At 24.6% G+C, this 23,435-nt stretch overlaps 1 protein-coding gene across 1 annotated transcript; it reads left to right on the top strand.

Moving 5' to 3' along the window:
- Positions 1-2,836: 2,836 nt before the first annotated feature.
- Positions 2,837-22,685, top strand: LOC129608374 (uncharacterized; the record flags this gene model as incomplete). Its single annotated transcript, XM_055519857.1, has 11 exons — positions 2,837-2,868; positions 17,480-17,599; positions 17,693-17,958; positions 18,007-18,980; positions 19,035-19,699; positions 19,790-20,006; positions 20,205-20,566; positions 20,651-20,835; positions 20,890-21,104; positions 21,177-21,464; positions 21,960-22,685. Coding segments are annotated over exons 1-11 (4,050 nt in total), but the record flags the coding sequence as incomplete, so codon positions are not given.
- Positions 22,686-23,435: the final 750 nt, after the last annotated feature.

The following is a 23,435-nucleotide window of genomic DNA, read 5'->3' as shown; positions in this document are numbered from 1 at the left end:
TCCATAAATGTAATTATGTCTTTATAGAAGACCAACACATATTTTTAATAAAGTAATATCATCCGAGTTTATGTAAAATGCATTTAATAGGCACAGTGCACAGCGCAATTTCAATTTTTTATGATTTTAATTAGTATATGCTCGAAGTATCGACTTTTAATAAACATGTTTTCTATTTTCATAACATATTTACATGCATCACATATTATTATTTTTACTTGATGCCACTTCGAATTACTTAACAAATCAAAAGTATAAGTAAAAGATTAAAAAGAAAAACAACGAAATTAAATTTCAAGTTGATAGAACTTATCATCGACATTCGACAATAATTATCATTAACGTTTGTCTCAAAATAATAACTTTGGTTATGCGTTTTAAGAATATTTGAATATAAGGGTGTCAGAATGAAACGTTTGAAAGTCCGAGCTATTTTGTGTTTATAAAAGTTCGCGATGGATCAGAATTTATGATTCGCCACACCATACTCATGGAAAACTTTTTCATCTTGCTTACTTCGCTTTTGAAGAAATCAGACGTTGCAGTAAAATGGAAGAGGTTTAACGATGATAATTGGTTTCGGAACAATATAGGTAGTCTATCATATGCACAAATCGGGACTGTTTGACACCTTTGAATTTTCTAAGTAGGTACTTCTAGTTTATAAAATTTTTTTTAAGTAACTTTTTTGCGATTTTACACTTGCTCTCGCAGCTTGCAACTATAAGCTGTTTATAGTTGCCTCAATGATCATTAATACACTTATCGTTATAATATTATTTCCACTAAGTATTCATAAAAAAATGAAAAATAAAATTATTTAAGTAGAAAGATCATAAAAAATATAGCAATACCAATTCGCGACTTCTTTTTTTTTTTTCATTTTTAATGATGGTAAAAATTACAAATTGAAATGTAGTAAAATAATTGTTTTTTTTTTTTTACATATTTCAATAAAAAAATTTAGTCTTTTCGAATTTAAAATTAATCTATAAAATTATTGTTGTAATAAAAAAAATAATGAAACAAAAACAAAAGTAAAGTAAAACACTTAAAAACAGATGGAAAAAGAAAAAAAATGAACTCTTAAGTGCACACTTATATCTACACTTGGCCTCATAAAACGTTTTGTTCATCAAAGTCATTATTTCCATTTTCATGGTATACTTAGTAAACCAACAATAAAAAGACGCATTAATAAGTCCACACTAAAAATATTACAAAATCTTATTATAAATGTTATTATTTTGCTCTTGGCCTGTTTTTATTTTTTTTATTTTATTGTATTTTATTACACTACTTATGTACATAATGTATTATGTACATAGTGTGTAGTATATCGTACAAGATACTGTTTAACATTTTGAAATTTAAGAGTTTTAATATTTTTTCTTCTGCTTTAGTTTTATAAAACAAGGTAAATTTTAGCTTTACATATGTACATTTGTAAGTTTTATAATAAGAATGTATGTATGTACACTAAGAATCCTGAAGACTTATATTCATACATACATATATGTATATACATTTGTTTTTATGCTTAACTAAATAATTCTATAAACTGCAAATCATTGTTTCCTATTGTACTCAAGATAGAAATGAGTTCTGCATTCACTTTTAACCATGAGATAACAGTAAAATTTTGTATACAGGTATATACCTATTTAATTTTGCAATAAAAATTTAACAATAATTTTTTCTTTAATTTGAATTAAAAATGCATTAAGTTGTCATTTAAATTTTTAATATATGTACGTATGTATGTACGCAAGTTTATTATTTTAGAACTTGTGACAGTTGAATCAACTATTTTGAAAGTGAATAACTTAATCATTTAAATGCAATAATATAAAACCCAAGTTTTAGTCTTAGAGAGTCGAAAATCTTGTAGTATCAACATTATTATCGATCGAATTGAAAACAATAAAAATTTGGTGGTTTATACTCAAATTTTAAATTTCGAATATTTCGCAGAAAATATGTATTTTTTCGTATTCGAATATTTACAAAAAAAAAAGTAGTTTTAATAAAGTTTCTGATATTTTTGGGTTCATGCATATGCATATATTAAATTGTGTCCTTTTTTTGAGCCACAAAATATTTAATGGTTTGTTTCTTAATTCTTATTTATTTAAGTTTGTAATCACCATCCAATTCAACAACTTTTTTATTTACATGCCAAAGTAGATATTAAGAGTAATAACTCTTTAAAAATGTCAATTATACGAAACAAAGAGTTCACACGGCAAAAGAAAATATAACAGCATTTCTATGGTTAATTTCAATTTTCTAGGGAAATTTCTATATACTCAATTAAATACGGGAATTTAAAACCGCAAAATTGCATTAACCCTTTACGATATGTATTTACACATATAACAATAGTTTAGAATGCATATGTCAAAACTTGAACTTTATATTCTTTAAGAAAAAACAGAAAAATAATCAAACATTTTCCATAAATGAAGAACCGCAAAATTCTTTTGATGACAAAAGATGCCATCTTTAAACGTTTATGCACACGAGCAGATACTTATGTATTCATACATGTATATACATACATAATACATTAGCAAAACTGGATGGCCACATTCAGAAAAAAAAATAAGAGCAATGTTAGGTCTTTCTGAAAATGCAGTTCTAACTTAGTACTAAATTGCAGCACATTTGTTTAATAAGAACTGCTTCAACTACAAAGCAGTGTTTTTAAAAATTCAGAACTGCAGTAGCAGCCATTTTGAAAACTACAACTGCAATTAAGATATTTCAGAAACTTCACGCAACATCGCATTTTTAATTTTCTAACTGCGCTAACTTAAATTGAATATTAAGCAAGATGGACGATGATGATATAGAAGATTTATTAGCGTAAGTTTAAACTCTTATCTCGATTTGCTTCTGTAAGATATTCGAATTTATAATTTTTAATTAATTTTTTCCTTAAATCCATTTTTTATGTCTAAAAAATAACAACTTCAATTTTGTACTATTGGTAGAACTGCATTTTCAAATATGACTTAGATAAAGATTTGCAAGAACTTTTTTACTACGACAAAACAAATGACAATTTTTTGCAGTTGTCAATCAATGCGAAAAAGTTTTTTTAGTTTTAAGTTAGAAATGCGTACGCATACTGCGTTTTCAGAAGAACCTGTTCTTTCTTAATAAATTTAGTACTTACAATCTAGATCTTTATTTTAAAGATTATGTTGTTGTTTTAACAAAACAAGAAAATTAAAAAAGAAAAGGGAAATAAAGCAAATTTTTAACTCAACATTTTATAGTTTTTGTTCTTTTATAAAATTTTTTTTTGCTTTACTTGCAAACAATTTTTTTTTGTAATAAATTTTGTTTTTTTTGGTTTCTTCAATCATTTTGTATTCAAATGTTTTACCACTCTTTTTTTTTCATTTTTCTGTTTTTTAACTCATTTGTATTCATTATTTTAATTGTTGTGTCGTTACGTTTAATGTATACATATATACTACAAAGTACATACAACAATTGTCTTAGAAGTGTGGATTATTTTTTTGAAACGAAAAATGTTCTACGTTCAACGATTAACGTCAAAGGAATGACATAAACGCCAAAATATGGCAACGGCACACGCTTTTTATTGCTTCAAAAATTTTACTTTGATTTTATTGTCTTGATTTCCATCCATTCTATTTTTTTCCCCTTTATAACTGAGAAGAAAATTTTGTACTTTTATAATATTGAGTAAGAATGAAAAATAATCAACACTAATAATAATTATTATACGATGAGAATAAAAAATAGAATAAGTAAAGGGACAAAAATAATGTTCTAAATAGAATTGATATTGATTGAAATAAAGCGTAGTACAATTGTTATAGGTGAGAAATTGAGGTTAAATCGGGCGGGTTCAGAAAAGCAAAAATAATGATGTGTTTAAATAATAAAACACAAGAGAAAAATTGATAATGTGCTCATTTATAGTTTAGGTACTATGTATACTCATGTATTCATATTTAATATTATACAATATTCACAATAATCACAATAATTGTGAATGTTATGTAGAAAATTTCTATAGTACTTATAGTATATATAATACAGATCTTAAACTACACAATGCAATTATATGTATGTATATAAAACTAACGATTTGTGTAAAGAAGTATTTATGCATAATTAGACTTTTGTAATTAGTAATTAAACTAGATACCTAGATATTTTTGAAATAAAATTTAAATGTACTTACACAATGTAAGTACATAATATGTAAATAAGTTTTTAATAATTTTACTGACATGATAATGATATGTACATACAGCTAATTTTCTGTTGAGTATGAAGGTACATATTTAAACACATCATACCTACATACCCAACATAAATTACTACATATAAATGCTGTATTTGGCTTGTTTTGATTTTGACGTTACAAGAACTTTTTCATCTACATGTATTTTCTTTTCTTTTTATTATTATTATTATTTTTTTTTTTCAGATCTTGTATTTATGATAAAAAATAAGAGAAAAATTAAGCTAAAATAGAAAAACATGAAAATAATAAAAATGTTATGTAACGGGAATTTTTAGCATCATTCAATAAAATATTCAGCAGGAAAATAAGAAAAGAAACAGAAACTATGGAAAAAATTAAAAACAAAGGGAAGACAAAAATCAAATATTTTTTGATTTTTCTTAGAATTATTGAAAATGGTACGTCAATATGAGTTTTAATTGGGCGGTAAAATGGTTTAATAATAAAATATTCAAAATATTCAAATAAAGATTAACATGTTGACATACTTAGATTCATGATCATAATCATAAGTCGTAGACATAAGCAAAATTTAAAAATTATAAGCAATAATTATGACTTACGAATATGTTTTTGTTGTAGTGAAAAACTAGGCTATTTTTATAAAATATTTTAAAACGTAATTTACGGCTACTTTACAAAACTGTACTTAGTCAGCAATGTATGTACTTACGTCGATTCATTAAGTTCATATCGATATTCCGAGCCGTAATTTCCTTATTAGCAAAAAAAAAAAACTTTAAATTTTAAGAGAGTTGAATTGAATTTGTCAAAACTTTTGTATTTGGCAATACTTTGTTTCCGAACTAAAACAATATTTTTTTATTCGTGCGTATTTTAAGGCATGAAGCATGCTCTTATATGCGTCTTTAGATTTAATGCTTCAATATTTTTCCAGAAATCTTTAACCTTCTTACATATGTAAATGCTTACTTACATTGCACTTAAGTCATTAAACTTTATAACCTTTCAATAATAAATATTAACGATTTATTTAAATTACTACCATAAATCTACAATTTAAAATGCGGAATAAACATCAAATTTAATGCTCTAATCCATCTCAACAAAATTTTAATTCACTACTCTTATTTATTTCTCGATATCTTTAAAAAATTATAAAAAAATTTCATGCTTACAAAAATATTTTAAATTACAAATTTCTTCTCTAAAAATTTTCTATTCCATTTTTAATTGAGCATTAAAAAAAATTTAATAACTCAATATAACCTTGAAATTGAATATGAAAATAACCATGATCTTCAAAAAGGAAGTACAAAAAACACGTAGCACAAAAGAATTATCAACATTTTTCTATATCATTCAAAAAAAAATTAAAGAAACTGGAAACTTTCCTGAAAATTCTCTTCAAAGTCCTTCAAAATTCAAATACGTATCATTATACATAACCTAACTAATGATAACAAAAACAAATTACGATATAACAAGGTTTCAATTTCAGCAAAACCTACCTAAGAGCAGTAGATAGCACAAAAAAAATCCCGGTTGTTTGTAAATATTTTGAAAGAAAAATTTTTTTTTTATAAATTACAACATTAAAAATATCATTTTACCAGCATATTTAAATTTTGTTACTTTATTTTCAGCATATCAGAAAAAAAAATAAAAGTCCATTAAAGAAAAACATTATGTTTTTAAAAATAACTTCCATTCAAGTAAGTAGTTAAAGAAGTAACAAGAACTTTGCTAAAAATGTTAAGAATGAAAAACATGTTGAACAAAAAATTTATGATATTGTTAACAGTTTATGCAGCCTACAACATTCTTAACAACATTCTTTTTTAAATAGAAGCAAGTAGAAGAACAACAACAACAAAATCAGAAGAAAAAGGAGAATTTAAAACTATTTTACATAACAAAAAAAAAACCTATATCAAGTTGTAGAACAACAGCATCAACATTTTTTTCCTATACTAATTCAATTTTTAGTTCAACTAATTGAATGTCAACACCGTATATGCTCCTACATTTTGATAAAGAACTTCGAGTGTATAACGCGTTATATTTAGAATGACACATGATATGTTTTAGAATAAAATAAAGTAACCAGGAAATGTTTATAGTTAATCCCAACAAGCATAAGATAAATAATGAAATTATTTTGTTTTTTGTAAAAATTCGGAAGAGAATACATAAATATTATAAAAATTTTTAATGTAAGTATAATAATGATAATTTGGTTTGATATTAAAAGGGAAGCAGAATGGTGATTCACAGAAGTCTGTACACATCGATGGAAAAAAAAGGACACCATAATTAAGAATGGAATGAACGTATTATCAATCGCATCAATAAGACGAAACAAAAGTTGTAGCAGTGTCAAAACAGCACCACGCTTGATATACAAAGCATTTTTGAAACAGAGATGCCGAAATATGTATATACAAATTAAAAACATTGATTGAAACAAATTTTGTCTAAATAAAAAAATCAACAAAAACTAAACTGATGGAGCGATTATAAGAAGTAAAATGGGTGAAAAGAACGAAGAAAAATTAAAAGTTTTGAGTACATGACTGCGAACAATTTATATTAAGCGGATCTTACAACAACATTAGATAGGATTGGATTTAATAAAAGATGTAAAAGGAAGGTATGGTAGAGAAATTTACAATATCATACAAATATAAAAATCAAATGTGGTAACCTAGCTGTTTAAATTGATATTTTGATATGTTTTGCAATTGTAAAATGCTTATTATCGTTTTAGGTTTGATTTCAAAGATTTAGCGGACATATTATTAAAAGTAACCTAAAATAGGCTTAATATCAATCGACCAAACATCACTTAATATTCGAAGTTTTTCATAATAAACAGCATTGAACAGTTCAACATTATAAACTTTAAAAACTATAATTAAAGAGCATAGTCAAATTTCCGCGTTGATATAGAGAAGAATATTGTTTAACAATATTTTATAATAGCTTGGGACTCACTATAATTGAAACGAAATTGAAGTCTTTGTATAAAAGTCATAAACTAAAAGGAGTAAAATAAAAAAACTTGAATGAAATGTCTACTTTTTCACATCTATATCCCATATTTACAATATACATACAATACAGAAACTTATGTTATATAACACCATACATATATATTTAAATATTATGGTACAAAATATTTTTGAGCAACCTAATCCTATATCAATTCAATTCACAACATGTTATGGCATTATAATGAAGGTATCACGGTCCGCTAATTTTATTCAATTTTAGGAATGACAAAAAGAACAAAGAAAAAAAAAATTCAAAAAGTTTGGTTGTTTTGAACATACATATCGGTTTTTTCTGAATGCTTGTACTATATTTCTACATTCACATAAACATAGGCATATAAGATATACGAACAATGAATGTGTTAAAATCCAAGTAACTTAGCTGATATACTAAGGGTATATAAAAATATATCATGTAGTTATTAAAATACATATTCTAAACTTTATTAAAATTATAATGAAATTCCGAATATGATATGGGAGTGAAGAGGATCATCATTTTTTGTTGTCATCATCATTACCGCTACAACAAAAAGAAAGAATGAACTTTGATGTTAATGAAAATATCGTGTACTTATTCTCATTTAAATTTTTTACTTGTTAACTGAATTTTGTTAAGAATTAAATTTCATACCAGGATTATATTGCACTTTTTTTTTTTGTTTTATAAAATAATTAATAAAAAAATGAATAAGACTGTAAAAATTACTTTATAATTTATGTCATTAATATGTGTATTGTAATTTAATAATAATTTTCAGGGTAAAAAAGTATCCACAGAAATGATTATTGGTTAAAATTTAAAAATTTTTTATTATACATATATATTTATTTAGTAAACCTTAAACTCTTTATAAAAATTATTAAAAGTTTAATTAAATAAGGTCAAATGAATTAAAAGAATACAACGAACACCATAATATGAATTTTTTTAAATACAATTTTCTTTAAATATCAATTTACCAACATGCCATCATACAAATTAATTAACTCCCATATGCTATGAAGTGAGCAATAAGCAAGCGTTGATACAAAATATACTTTTTTTTAATTAATAGTCATGATGAATCAAGCCAGAAATAACAAGTTGAGACTTACCTGTAAAAAAGAAAAAGAAAAAATCAATTAATAAGATGTTTTTAAAAAAAAAATTGATGAAAAAAATTAACAAGTATAAGTATGAAAAAGTTGTGGAACTGAAAGGCAGCCAGATTACTAGATGCATATAAGGAAGCCCAAGAAAACCTTTGGTTGTAGGAAAGGTTAAAATCTACTTAAAATTTTTAATAAAATTGCAACTAACATATACAAAAGTAATACGTATTTTATATGAACATAAAAATTAATCTGCATATTATGTGAATGATGAAGAATTCAAGATTCGAGAACAAGTGGAACACGCGAAAAGTGGTAAGTAGGTACTTAATTTATTAATTTAAATTTAGATAGTGAGTTCGTTGGAAGAAGAGTTCTATGTCAGGGTACGTAAAACGTAGCTCATTTCTCATTAGTAGAACATAAAAATTATTCAATTTTTTTTTTTTTTTTTACATAAAATTTAGTCAAAAATATGCAACATTCACCGTTATTGTTATATTTTTGCATTATTGTGTGTTTTATAGTTATTGTTTTGCAGTATTGCGTTTATGAAAACATCTTACTATTGAACCAGCATTTTTATAAAGAGAAAGATACCTAGTTTCATATACATATATATATATGTGTATATAATCAAAATTTATGTTTAATAAAAGTTTTAGGTTATTTTTGTATTTTTTATAATAATCGCGAATTTAAATGAATAACACAATTAAGCATGACAGCCAACAAAACTATTGCAATATTAATATATAAGCCAGAATAGTCATGATAAATTGTATTTTAAAAAAAAATCAGTTTAAACATTTATAAATATAATATGTAGGTGACAAATTCTAAAAATATACATACATATATATATTCATATATAATAAATATTTTTCCCCAAAACTTTCATCATATAACATTTTTATTAATAAACTTTAAAAAAAAAAAAGAAACGGAAAACCAAGGGAAACAACATTAAAATAAAAAAAAAACTTAAAATTTATGGCATGGTTAAGCGTATTACACACCAATGTAAAATTGGTTCAAATTACTTCATAAATCAATCAATTCACGGATTTCTTTCACTTTGTTCCATTTTTATAAATTTTTAGAACATTTTTATAAATATTTTGTTTGTAGCTTTTATTTTTTCCCTTTTCGTAAATTTTTTTTTTTATAAATTCTTTAAAAGGTCATAAAACGTTTTGATATATTATGTATAATTTATTTGGAAAAAATGAAAATTCGAAGAAATCTTAAGATAGTTGATCAACTATCTTAAGTACCTTCTTTAATATTAAGCATAGAAAAAATATTTGTTATACAAAATGTAGAATTAAACCTTCTGCTGACTGACTGCGTTTTTGATAATTCGGTTCTTATTAAATACTAAATGTGTTCAATGTTTGACAATAAAGTACTGCATGTGCTGTCAAAAAATGTGTTTGATAATGCAATACTATTCTTGCAGTTTATTCTATAACTACAACTGCATGTTAAAATTTTTAAGATGTGCGAGCAACAATTCAGTTCATATTTTACTACTGCGGAAACTATTTTGTACTTAAAAAAAAATATGTCGGATTTACATAATCTATTAAAATAAGTTTCTTTTAAATTTTGTTATTACGATTAAAAAATTTAAATTTATTTTTCTTTGAACTGAAAATAATAAAATATTTAATTTTGCGGTGTCACTTTAGGAAACTTTAAAAAATATATGGCAAGCTTAGAACTTTCGTAATAAAAATGTTCATTCATTTGGTATTTTTATGAAACTACTTGAAACCCTTATTCTCCCACGAAAAGTGAAAAGGGACTAAAATTAAAAAAATATTGAATTAGCTCTTAAATTATTATGTAATTGTGTAATTATGTCCGACTGTGGCTTCGATCACTGAAACCCTCTCTGTAATTATATCAGCATTACAAACGCGTAAACAAAATTTTTATTTTTGAAACAAAAAATTTGAGCTAAACTTCATTTTAACAGGCAAGATAAGTATGCATGTATGTAAGAGTTCCAAAAAAAAATCAAAATTTATGATTTTATTCTTTTATTGCTTCAATTTTAAAACTATTAAAAAACCATTTAACGCTATATGTGTATGATTTTTTTTTTCCCCAAATTTTTATGGCAAATCTTTAAAAAAAAAAATCCTTTCAAACTTGATTTCCTTTGTGTTCTATATTTAAGAGATTTTAATAAAAAATATCAACAAAAATTTAATATAAACATGTCAGTCACATGTACAAACATGCATTTATGTAGTATTAACAAGCTTATTTTAAGAATAATAAGTGATTGTAAAATTTATGACCTAATGGATAATAAAAGAAAATTGGTTTCCACATATATTTTTTTAAGTAAACATGATTTAGTTAAAGAGCACCACATTATTGATTTTAAAATAAAATTTCATTAAAAATTATTTGTTTATCGAATTTAGAAAAATTTTAAAATTTGAAAAAAATAGGCGCATTTTTAATTATGAAAATTTTGCTGATATTTTCATTTAATATTTCATTTTTTTTTATGGCAATTTTGCTAGATTTTTTAAAACAAACAACTTTGACATAATTTAAAATTTGATGGTGTCGATCAACAATCAACAAATTCAAATTGGTGCTTCAACACATTGAAAAACACATTGATCAACATAACCATTCACATACTTCAACATTATTTTAAAATGTTTTTTTTTTCAGTTCTATACAACATTTAAAGCTATACGAGTATTCACAAAAATTAAATTTTTTTAATATTTTCTTTAACAAAATTTATGGGTAAATTGTTGCTCAACTAGTTTACTAACAACACAAGGTGTTAAAGGAACAAGTTGAACTTTGAAATGACAGTATAATACATAATTAATATGTTACTTAAATTAATTTTTGAAAGTTTTTGATTTTAACATGTTTTATGTTGTCAAAGCTGTTATTTGCTATTTATGTCCAACTTTTATGTCAAATCGTATTGATTTTAATATGAAATTGAGATATTCACTATAATGAAGAGAAAAACAAATTTATTTTGTAAATTGTTGCATTTCTTATATAAAACTTTTGCCAATAAATTCTTCTACAAAATTCTCTGGCAATTACAAAATGGTAAACCCCTTTTGAAATAATTTACATAGAATTAATGTTTCCATCTCATGTTCATAAATTTTTGTGATTTTTTAAATTTTTTTTTTTTATAATCTCTTTGTCTTTAATTATTATAACATGAGAAGCAATGGAATTTTTAGAGGGAAGAAAGAACATAAATTTATCCACCTTAATTTAATATAAAAAATATTTTTTTTTAAAAGAATTCCATATAGTATATAAATAATGAAACAAAAGAAAAATTGTGCTATGAAATATAAAAGGAATTTGAAGAATTTTTCCATATATAAATTTTAAAAATGTCATCAAATACTATGACGTTGTAACTTTTCTTTTTTATATTTTCTAAAATAAAATGAGGAAATTCTTTTATTAAAAAGTTTATTATGAGAGGAAATCAACAAAAAAAAAAAAAGAGTAGAAGATGAGATACTAACGTACACAGCTTTACACTTCCATATATTATGTACGTATGTATGTATATATAAATGCATACATAAGTAGAATTTGATACATTTAATATCCTTCCACAAAAACAATATCCTTTTATATATTTGTATGTATGTATGTTTTAAAAAATAATCTTTGTATGAGATGAATTATGAGATATTAGAAAATAATTTACTCTACGCTCAATAAGTTACAAATATATTGAAGGGTAAAGTTTTTCGGGAAAGCTAAGAATAATATTGAACTTTACTTGTCGACTTATCTTGTAAATTGTGATCGATTTGTTTCGGACATTTAAGAGTTGTTCTTGAAAATTAATATTTTTTTTTTATTCTTATGGTATTTTGAGTTAGAACTAACAATAAATTGCAATACTCATTATTTTATAATACTTATTCACAGTATTTTACGAAAATTAAAATTTTAGTAAAATTTTAATAAAAATTGTTATGATTTCATGATGACTTAAACTGCATAATTCTTCAAACTTTTCAATTTTTAAGCTTTATTATGACAAAGCAATAATCCGGAGAAAAATATTTTATTATTTATTATTTTTTTTACCAAATAAAGGGAACTAAGAGTACCGACTTAATGAAATCCTTCTCGTCCTGTAATAATCTTAATTCATATTAAAAATTTTATATTATAAACATTCTAAAATTACTATAATACCTTTTCTATTAACCATTTATAACCAGGCGTTTATTTATTAAAGAAGAAAAGAATTTAAGTATAGCAAAACATTATTTTCGCAAATTCATTTTCCGCCATTACCAATTTTCTTTTTTTTATATTTGGGCGTAAAACATAAAAACGTATAATCATTATTATTTAACAGATTTACTTTTATGAAATTGTCAATTTACCATAATATACTTTTTACTTACGCAATTTTGTATAAAATATTTTTGTAATAGAAAAGGAGTAAAACAAATTAAATCAGTCTGAATAAGTATTAAATTGTTGCACAATGAGTAAAAACGAAGATTTTTCATATTAAAAATATTTGCAAATTTATCGCCTAAACAACAGTTTAAAGACGAATCTAACTTTGTATATTAGAATGAAATGTTTACAAATACGACTTTCATTCTGAGTCGAACTGTTTGATATCAGACTTTGCCTCAAAGAAAATAATAGAAATTTAGTCTCATCTCTCTCTAAAAGCAAAAAAAATCTGAGCTCTATTTCTGATTATTTCACTCTGATAAGTAAACAGTCAACAAATATTTAATATTAGATTTTGTCATTTATATAAACGGTACGTTGCCATTAGTATTCTTAACTTCCAAACACAGTATGGTATTATTAATTTGAAAATAAATTGATGAACATGTTGTAATGACACACAGGTAATATTTTATCGGCTATTCAATGAATCTAGCATCTTAGAAAGAGTACCTTATTAATTTAGATTTTGAACAAAAAATATGTGTTCCGCCTATAGTTATGTTATAAATATTAAAAATTTCTATAAAAACTAAATTTAATTTTTTTTACAATTCTACTCGATTACTATGAATGAGAACTTCAAACATATATTTTTCTTTTGGTTATTCAATATGAAAAGAAAAAATCATCAATATTCAAAGCACATATTACACGTTATAGTGTTGTCTGCCGACATTGTGGCGGTACTTTTGCGACATTTTCATAGTAGTCCTATAAAACATCGCATTATATATCATCATAAGTTAAATATGAAAATTGTGAAAAAATAAAATTCACAATATTCTTATTCTTGTTCTTTACTCTCCTGACTTCTGTATGAATGTAAGTATGAACTATACGAAGTCTTTTAAATATTGTTTTATTTAGCGTAAATTTTCAAAGCTTTTTCATTAAACGTAAATTTTAGTAGATTTTTTTTTTTTTTTTCAAAGAATTTTTCATTTTAAAATTTTTTATTTAATTTCATTTTTTCTGGGTTTATTTTCATACCGTCTACGTAAATCATAGAATATTTTCTTCTGTATAACATTTTCAGTTAATACATAGAAGTTTATACAGGATGCTTTATATTTCATACAAACATAACGTACACTAAATATTTGTAGTTAAGTTGTTTAATAAGGAATTTGTATGAAATGTTTGAACTATGCATTTTTCGCATGTTTTACAGGCAAAACTATGAGAGAGAGGGAAATCGTATATGGATTAACAAATTTTCGAGAAGTTTCGTGCTTTTTAAAAATGCCGAAAAAAAAAAAATAAAAATTCTCAAATCAAATTGATTAAAAGATGGAAAATAAAGAACAATAAATTATCTGTAAAACAAGGCCCCGATTGTTACTTTACTTTACATTGTTCCGAAGTTATAACCATTTTTTTTTTATATGCGGAAAAAATCTGCTACTTTTTCAACAGGTTGTAACTCGAAAACGGATATATCTGCATCTCATCCATACAATTTTTTGCTGAAAATTGATCCAAGAATTATTCTTGAAATTATTTGCCACCTTATGTGAAACACCCTGTATACATATATCTAACAATATAGAACAACTTGATTTTTTTATTTGTAACTGAAAATTTATTTTATAACACATTGTACGAGTATGTACATATGTTTATCTTAACTAAACGTATGTTTTCTCAGCTTTTATAAATAAAAACAATACCGTAAATATAGCGAAATTACAAAAAGTATGTTAGGACCGAATAATTTCATTTACTGTTATTGTATTTACAAATATTAAGAAAACAAGTGTACTTGCATAATATGTATAAGTATGTATGAGCATAATTATAAACTAACATACAATATAAAAACAATATGTTGACACTCTATTTTATAATGCGTGTGCTGTCCTATCTGATGACAGATAAAAACATAAAACAAAGAACAAAAGGATAAACTGTTATGTAATTATTTTTAAATTTATACTAGAGGAAAAGTTATTGTATGATAGCAACATTTTGACAAAAAAACCTTAAAGTCCTTTAAAGGATACGTACTAAAAATAAATTTAAATTTTTCTCTTCATTTTTTTGTTGTTTTGAATTTTGCTATTTTTTTTTTTAATGTTTTTTTTCGGAAAATATTTTTGTGTTCATATTTTCCACATCAACTGGTTTTAATTTCATATTATTTCATTTGTTAAAACATCGGTCTGCCGCATAAAATATACAATAATAATTTACATGTAAATATTAATCTAGGGTGCTTGTGAGTGTGGCGTTTTTATTTGCAATTTATATGGTTATTTTTTTAAGATTTTTTGGAATTTAAAAAAAAAAAATTTAGGGAGAACTTTTGCAAATGAAAGAGAAAAAAAAAATAATGATTGTACCCGTGTTATTGAATTAAATGCAGTCATCATGAATTCTACATTTGGAAGTAAGTCGGTAAATAATATTTTGTAAAATGAATGCTACAATAAAATTTGAACAAAACTCTTTGGAAAACCTTTATTTTAGTAAAATTTAAATGTTTGATTCATTCATAAAATATTTATTAAAGTCTATACACTAGTTATGTGTGTTGAATCCGTCAATTTGTCAATTAGTTGAATCTCAACTAGTGTGTATGTGAAATTTTTGCTAATTCGCTAATTCTTTTTTACGCTGTGTTTTCACTTTTTAAAGTGTCAAACTGTTAAAAAAAATTTTTTTTTGTACATTTAATAACATAGCGTATTTATCATATATATGTATATATTTTTTTCATCAAGTTTTAATTGAATTTACAAAAAAAAAAAAATAAATGAAACCGCCATACATAATACCAAACTGTCAAATTTACTCTACAAGACAATCGTATTTGTATAAGCATTTAAGGTCATATTGGTACATGCAGTGGTCACAGAACTTAATTTCATATTACCAATTAATATCGAATTCACTTGTAATTTAATTTAGAGTTTCGAAACTAAGAAACTACAGAAAGATTATGGTTTAAACAAAATTTGCAAAAATCAAATAAAAAATAATGAACATTTACACGCGTCAAACTTCCATTAATTTTAATCAAATCATACGAAATCATTAAATAATATTTAATTATTTTAATTCTAATTTGGTACATAATTGCATTTGATCCTGTCAAAAGAATCTGACAAAATATTTGCCTATATTCTATATTATAATGCTATATTTCTGGTAATTACCAAATTCAATTTGCCTTAAGTGAGAAATATTTGCTGTCTATTTTAAATTGCAAATCAATTATAAAATTTGTGTATGCAAAATAAAAACAAAATTAACAATATTTATCCAAAATGTAAATATAAAGTACATAAAATATGTATGAATAAATAAACGTTATCAACGAACATTTTTGACACTGACATACAGCATGTCAGAAATTTTAAATACATATGTACATAGTATATAACATAAGGCGATAAGTTTAATTTATGACACACCATATTATAATTAATTTGACAATATGACATTACCGCGTTTGATAAAATCAACATAATTAAAATATTAACTGTAGCTATATTTTTTAAAATTTATAATAATTACCATGATATATGTACATATAAAAATATTTAATATGAATGGTATGTTGGCTTTTTTTCTTAATTTTAATTGAAATTCACTGATTATTTTCATAATAATAATTATAATATTAAAATAAGTAAACAAAAATAACTGATTGTACTTATATAACTTAATATTTATCAACTGACACTTTTCCTGTTTTTTTATTTTATTGTGAAATTTTATAAGTTGCTTCTTATGTACTTGCATAATTATTAACATATGGATGCAATACCATATTCCCAATAAAAAATAATACGTTTTACGGATATACAAAAAAAAAACTACATCCGTATGTATAAAATCGTTTACGAAATTTTGTAATTTTTTCAACAGGATTATGTTGCAAGAAATTTCTTGTTGACCTTTTAATATTTTCGAAATGCTATGGCACCTCCCTAATAGTAATTGTCAATGTCTAAAACACTTTCAGAATTGATGAAGATCCAACATATGATAATTTTGTATTAGAAAAATTAAGATTAATTTAAATAAATGTTCAAATTAATAAAATTTAGAATTTTAGAAGTGAAAGGAATTGATTAGAAATTTGGTAAACTCTTCGTAACGATTATGAACGCATAGAATTTCAATAAGTTTTTCAAATAATTCGAACTTTTTTAATGGAAAGGTAAATAAATCAGGCCATTCAGGCACAAATTATGTAAGACAAAAATTATAATGAATTACTTTTATATGAGCTAACTAACGGCAAAAAATTCATTAGGCCTTGACACGAATTTTTTTTTATTTATAATGCCGACCTAAGATTAGATACTCTAAGGAATTTAATAAATCTACGTTGGTTAATAACACCAGCATTTTTTTAATAAGAAAGTTTCTTCTAAAGCACAATATACTCCTATTAAACTAAAAACAAAAATATTTTGATTATATATTAGTCATTTTAAAACTTTTCAATTAGTCAATGTTCAAAATTTAATTGAAGATATAAAAAAAAATTTAAAATTTTTAAAAATTAATAAAAAAAAAATTAATATTATTCAAAATTTTTGAAAATGAAAAATTTTAGTAAAAAATTTATTCCCATTTCTGAAAAGGAACAACACATTGAAGATAATGAAAACCTGCACCAATATGCAACATACATTGCTGATAACGAAGATGATTTCAGTACTACCTTCGATGAAGAGTCCGGAAAACAATTTCAAAATTCAAACAAATGTTTTGTTAACAGACATTTTTTAAATAAATTCGAATTAAATGATTTTTCCATTAAAAACAGACTTCAACCATCAATAAAATATTCAAAAATTAGTGGATCGGAACCAAAATCCAAGCCAGTTTTCCAATCAAAAGTGAGTTTTAATAAAAATTGTAAAACAGATGAATTGAAAGAACTTGAGAATTATGGAAGATTTAAAAAAACGCCGTCTTACATTAAAAACAATCGACAAGCTTTTGATTATTTTTATTTGACTAGAAAAGTGAATTTAAAGCATGATGCCAAAAACAATCCCGCGGCAATGTTGTCTAAAATACAAATTCAAAGTTTAATTAATTTGGAAGATTTAGAAAAATATAAAAATGTTACCATAGAAGATATTGAACAAGATAAATTTGAACAGGATGGGCAACAGTTATTATGGGCTAGTCCAACATCAAGTGATCATTCTGAATTACATCAAATTGAAGGTGTTTTAGCTTTACGTAACGCAAGAACTGGTATATTTTTAAATGAAACTCTAACAGCTTCAGAATTACCGTTTCATAATTATGATCCTAGGGTATTAGAAAAATATTTAGATTCAGGTCCGCCGTATGATATAAAGCAAGTTCACAATGGTTTGTTTGTTAAAGTACCTGATTATGAGTACATCCCTGTTAATTCAGAACTTGATTTTATACCAAGTATTCCCTATATATGTCCGACTAAAACTTATTCCATTCCTTGTAAAGATTATTTAGAAAAAGGTACACAAATTAAATCAATTTTTGCTAATAAAGTAATTTCAAGTGAAATTTATTGCCCTCAAAATAATCGTAGATTAAAATCAATAGCAACAATTTATGTTGCTTATGCAACTTTATTCACTAATCATCCAAAAACTTGGGATACAAAAATCATGAATAAAATCATTAGTGAAGGTGAAAATCATTGGAAACGAAGTTGCTTAAAACGATTTCGGAATTCAAAAGGAGATTTTGATATTTTAGAATATTTTGAAGATAAAGACGTAGGAATTAGTATTGAAAAATTGAAAGAAGGAAAGTTTGATAAATCAACAAATTTGTTCAAAATTTTTACATTAGTTTTTCAAAATTATTCCAACATTATTTTCCAGCACAAAGATATATGCATTTTAATTGCTAAGAAAACTGAAAAAACTTTTTATATATTTGATCCAAATGGTCGTTCATTTAAATGTAACCGTGAAGTGGATAAAGGTAAAGCCTCATTAATTACAGTTGAATCAATTGAAGGCTTAATATATCTTATATATTATCACAGTTGGAAACAATATCCAGCCAAATATTTAAATTTTATATACCGTATATATCGAATAGGATTGGTAAATGAAATTTTAAATAAAGAACATATAGATCATAATAAATTTCACGTTAAGAAGAGATTTTGTGTAATAAATCGTTATTATGCTGTTATAACTGGAACGATTGGTATAAAGAGACCAAAATATTACGATGATGAAAATGCATCAATAATAATTGCATCTATAGTTTTACTTTACTCTTATGTTGATCCAGCACAACATTGGCAACCAAGAACTATAAATGCTTTAATTCAATATGGCCAGCAATATTATTCAACTTTACGGAAATCAAGAAATTTAAAAAATGTGCAAATCAAAGACTTACCATCAAATTTAGTTCTTGGTGCATATAGTGGTCATTTCACTTTAATACCATATCTTGAATCAGGCTTTATTGAAAATACTTCGTCATATCGTCGAAATCCTTTAAGAAGAGCTCTAATTGAATATTTTCAGAATTACAATGAAGCAATATTACAAATTGACAATACATATTTGGCTATTTTCAAAAACGAGCACTTTTTTTATGTTTTCGATCCTATGGAACGAAATAAGAATGGTCTACCTTTTGAAGGAAAAAACAGAAGAGGTGGAGCCATTCTGCAAATTCATATTAATTTTGAATCCATGTGTAAAATCATTTATATGAATGCCCTGAAAATCATCACCAAAGGTTATTTTCACTTACATGGATGCACTATTCAAAAAGTAAATATTCTTACAATGAATAAATATTTGAAGTCATCAGGAAATGCTAGTAATTTTTATGAAAATTTAAATATATTCTACCCAAATAAAAAAAATCTAAAACATTCGATCGATTTGAGTAGAAAAAAGGCTGGTGGCGATGTAGGAACTAATGTACCATTGGAATGTTTATCAAATCTGAGCATTAATCCATGTGGACGTGCCTGTTCCGAGTTTGAGTTTTTACAAAAACAAAATATGATATTACAGCAAAGAGAATTTGATAAAGCTTTAGAAAGATCTTTTAGTATAAAATCAATAGATAAAAGTGAACGAGTTGCTACCCCTGATTCAGAATTTGTAACTGAAACGATTCTCTCCGATATTTTATTTGTTGTTGATACTTTTATAATACAAAATGAAATAAAATTAAATGATAACGGGCTAAAAGCTAAAGCAGTATTACTTTCTACTGATTTATCAGTTTTAAATGATTTAAAAATTAAAATTAAACGTGGCGAAGTTATAAATAATTTAAATAATATTAAACTAAGTGAGAGACTATGTAAAGAATATGATTCTGATGAAGAAAATTTATCAACAAATTTCATGCCTTTACTAAATGGAACTACTATTATATGTGGTCAACAAATTACAGTATGTAATGAGAATTCAGAAGAAATACATTCAATGCTATTACGTGGATTGACGAGTGCATATGGTGCAATAATTTGTTCGCGTAAATATAAAATTTCAACATGGAATTCAGATACAGTTAATTGTGCAATGGAAATTGGTGATAAAATACAATCAAGTTTTCTTTACGAATCCGAAATATTACCAACCCTAATAAACAATAACTTTCCGGAAATTCAAATAGGGTGTCACATGTACAATTCTACAGTAAAAGTATTGGGATGGTTTTACATTAAGGACTTGTGTACAATTTTGGAAAAATATCTCTCTGTGTACAACAAATTCATTTTGCTATTAAATTCATTTAGCTGTGCAGTTATACGACGACGCAATAAATATTATTTATTTTTTGGTATACCTTGCGATGAATTCGGATTTAGAACTACATTTCCAAAAGATTGTGAATTAGGAACAACAAATAAAGCATGTATTTTAAGATTTAATACATTAAAATCATGCGTTGACCGAATTTCGTTTGGTTCATGTGATAAAGGTTTAGAGAAATTTTTACTTTTAAATGTTAAACCACATCAAAAATTTGCACCAGACGTCAATATTCCGCCACATCAAATTAATATATTAAAAGAGCAAATGATAATAAAAGATGAAAGTGCTAGAAAAACCTGCAAAGAGAACTATATTCAAAAACAGTTAGAAAATGTCGAAGAGCTAAAAGACTTAGAAATAAAAAGAATAAATACCTTCAAAAAATTAAAAAATCCCAAACATGTTTCATTTCCAAATGAGACCGATACCAACTCAGTAAGTTTAATACTTTTTGCTATTTTTTCAAAATTTTTTTATTTGAATTTTAAAAATTTCGAAATTTTTCAGTATCAAGAAAGACCACTAAAGAAACACGCCGGTGAAGATATCAAAGAAACACCACCAATGTATGTACAACAAGTTTTTAATGCATCCAACAAAGAGTTGCATCAATCTGTTGATAATTTATTTAGAATATGTGGAAATTATTCCTTAATGGAAAATGATAATGACGATAGCCTTGATTTGGTTAACGTTTGTCACTTTGCATCTGTGTGTGCTATACTGCAAGCAATTATTACACCAATACAAGAATGGAACCCTCAATTAATTGATACAATTATTGATAAATCGAAAGTACTTTCATCCAAAATCAAAATAATGAATATTGAAAAACAACGATTTATTAAAAATTTAGAAATTGATAACTTTATTTTTAATATTTGTATTGTTCTACTTCATCAGAAATCCGAAAATACATCAAATATCAAAAAAATACTCTGCAATATCTTAAACAATCGAAAATATTTAATTTTTCAATTTAATCAAAAATCTTTTGCTCTACATTACGACAAATTTTTCTATTTCTTTGATCCTTATTCTACAAAAAAAATTGATTCTCATACAAATAATGGTAATTTAAATGGAGCAAGTTGGTTCATATTCCCAAATTTTGAGGATTTCCAAAATCATATTAATAAAGTTAACGGTGACAACTCTGGGGAAACTCATTATAATTTATATTATATCGATATAATTTCATTTAGGGAAATTAAATCAAATTCAAAATATAAAAATTTCTTAAATGATCCCATCGTTCCGTTTAACACAAAATCACAAAATATGAATGAGCTAACGAGTCTCAAAGATGAAAAATTATCATGGATAACATCAGGTATACCAATATGGAGTCGTAAAAATAAATGCCTTGATCCTACAAAATTTGAAAGAGGTAATATGATGAAAGAATATGAAATTGAAATTCTAAATGATTTATATTCACTCTTCGGAACAATTCATCCAAAATCAATAATTTTCAAAGAATCACATGGAAAACAATATTTAGCTATAAATGTTATAGCATGTTGTATTGCACATTTATTTCGTGTTACCGAATGGAATCCCCATTTATTAGATTCAATTGTTATTCATGGTAATCGTTATCATAATGAAAGTTTTAAAGATATTAAAGAATCTGATTTTGAAATCGAAATTGAATATTTAAATAAAAATTTTAAAATGAATGAATATAATTTTGATATTGGAATAAAACGTTGCACTTATGGGATTTTATTCTGTTCAACTTCATATAATTTTAATTTAAGTAAATCTATATTGTATTTTTTTAAACAAAATTATCGTTATGGTATAATACAAATAGATAAAAGATGTCTTGCATTTGGTTTAGCTGATAAAGGTTATTTTATGTATGATTGTCAATATGATGGTCCACCATTATTCGATATGGATCAAGGTGCAAGTTATTGTTTATTGTGTAATTCATTGCAACGATTAATTTATTGTATTATTGTAACATTAAATATTCGAAAAAATATTGAATTTCTTATATATGCTATACAAATTAATATTGAGAGAGATAATGAAATAATTGAAAAAAATAAAGTCGATTGCGAGGCTAGTAAAATTGAAGCTGAAAATCGATTAAGAGAGAGAAATGATAAAAGGAAATTGCAAGATATGAAATTAGTTACACTTGAAGAATTGAATGAAAATGGAGAGAAAGAGAGTAATACATAAGGGAATATTTAAAACTTCGACTAATTGCATTATTTTAAGCTTATTTTTTTTTTTTGTTTCTTTAATTTGAATACTCTTTGGTTAAAAAATTTGTTCAATTTATAGTTTTAATAAAAAAAACATACATTTCACTTGTAAACATAATCACATGCAGTGTTTTAGCTAATGATGTATCAGTAAATATACTGTCATAAATTATTTGATGAATCGAACTTCCAATGACTCTTTTGATTAAAATTTTTAAAAATGATTTATTCGGATAAATATACTAGCCCTTATTTGTAAATTCATAGTTTTATTTAATTTAACTTATAAATTACAAAAAAACAAAACAGTAGCATATACATATGTATATGTATGTATATAAATTATAAAAGTTGTTCTAAAGTTGCAATAAGAGTTACTTCGTAATTTTAAGTTTTTAAGTAACTATTTTCTCGATATACTCATGTAAGTTTTTAAGTATTATAATTTACAGTGCATTTCTTAAGTAAATGATCTTCATTTGGTCAATTTGGGGTATAAACTTTGCCGAGTCTAGGGATAGTTAAAACTATTATTGCAACAATA

Source organism: Condylostylus longicornis, unplaced genomic scaffold, assembly GCF_029603195.1.
Source record: "Condylostylus longicornis isolate FDR11 unplaced genomic scaffold, ASM2960319v2 ptg000031l, whole genome shotgun sequence".
NCBI classification, from domain to species: Eukaryota; Metazoa; Arthropoda; class Insecta; order Diptera; family Dolichopodidae; genus Condylostylus; species Condylostylus longicornis.
This window is presented reverse-complemented; position numbering and strand designations above follow the sequence as displayed.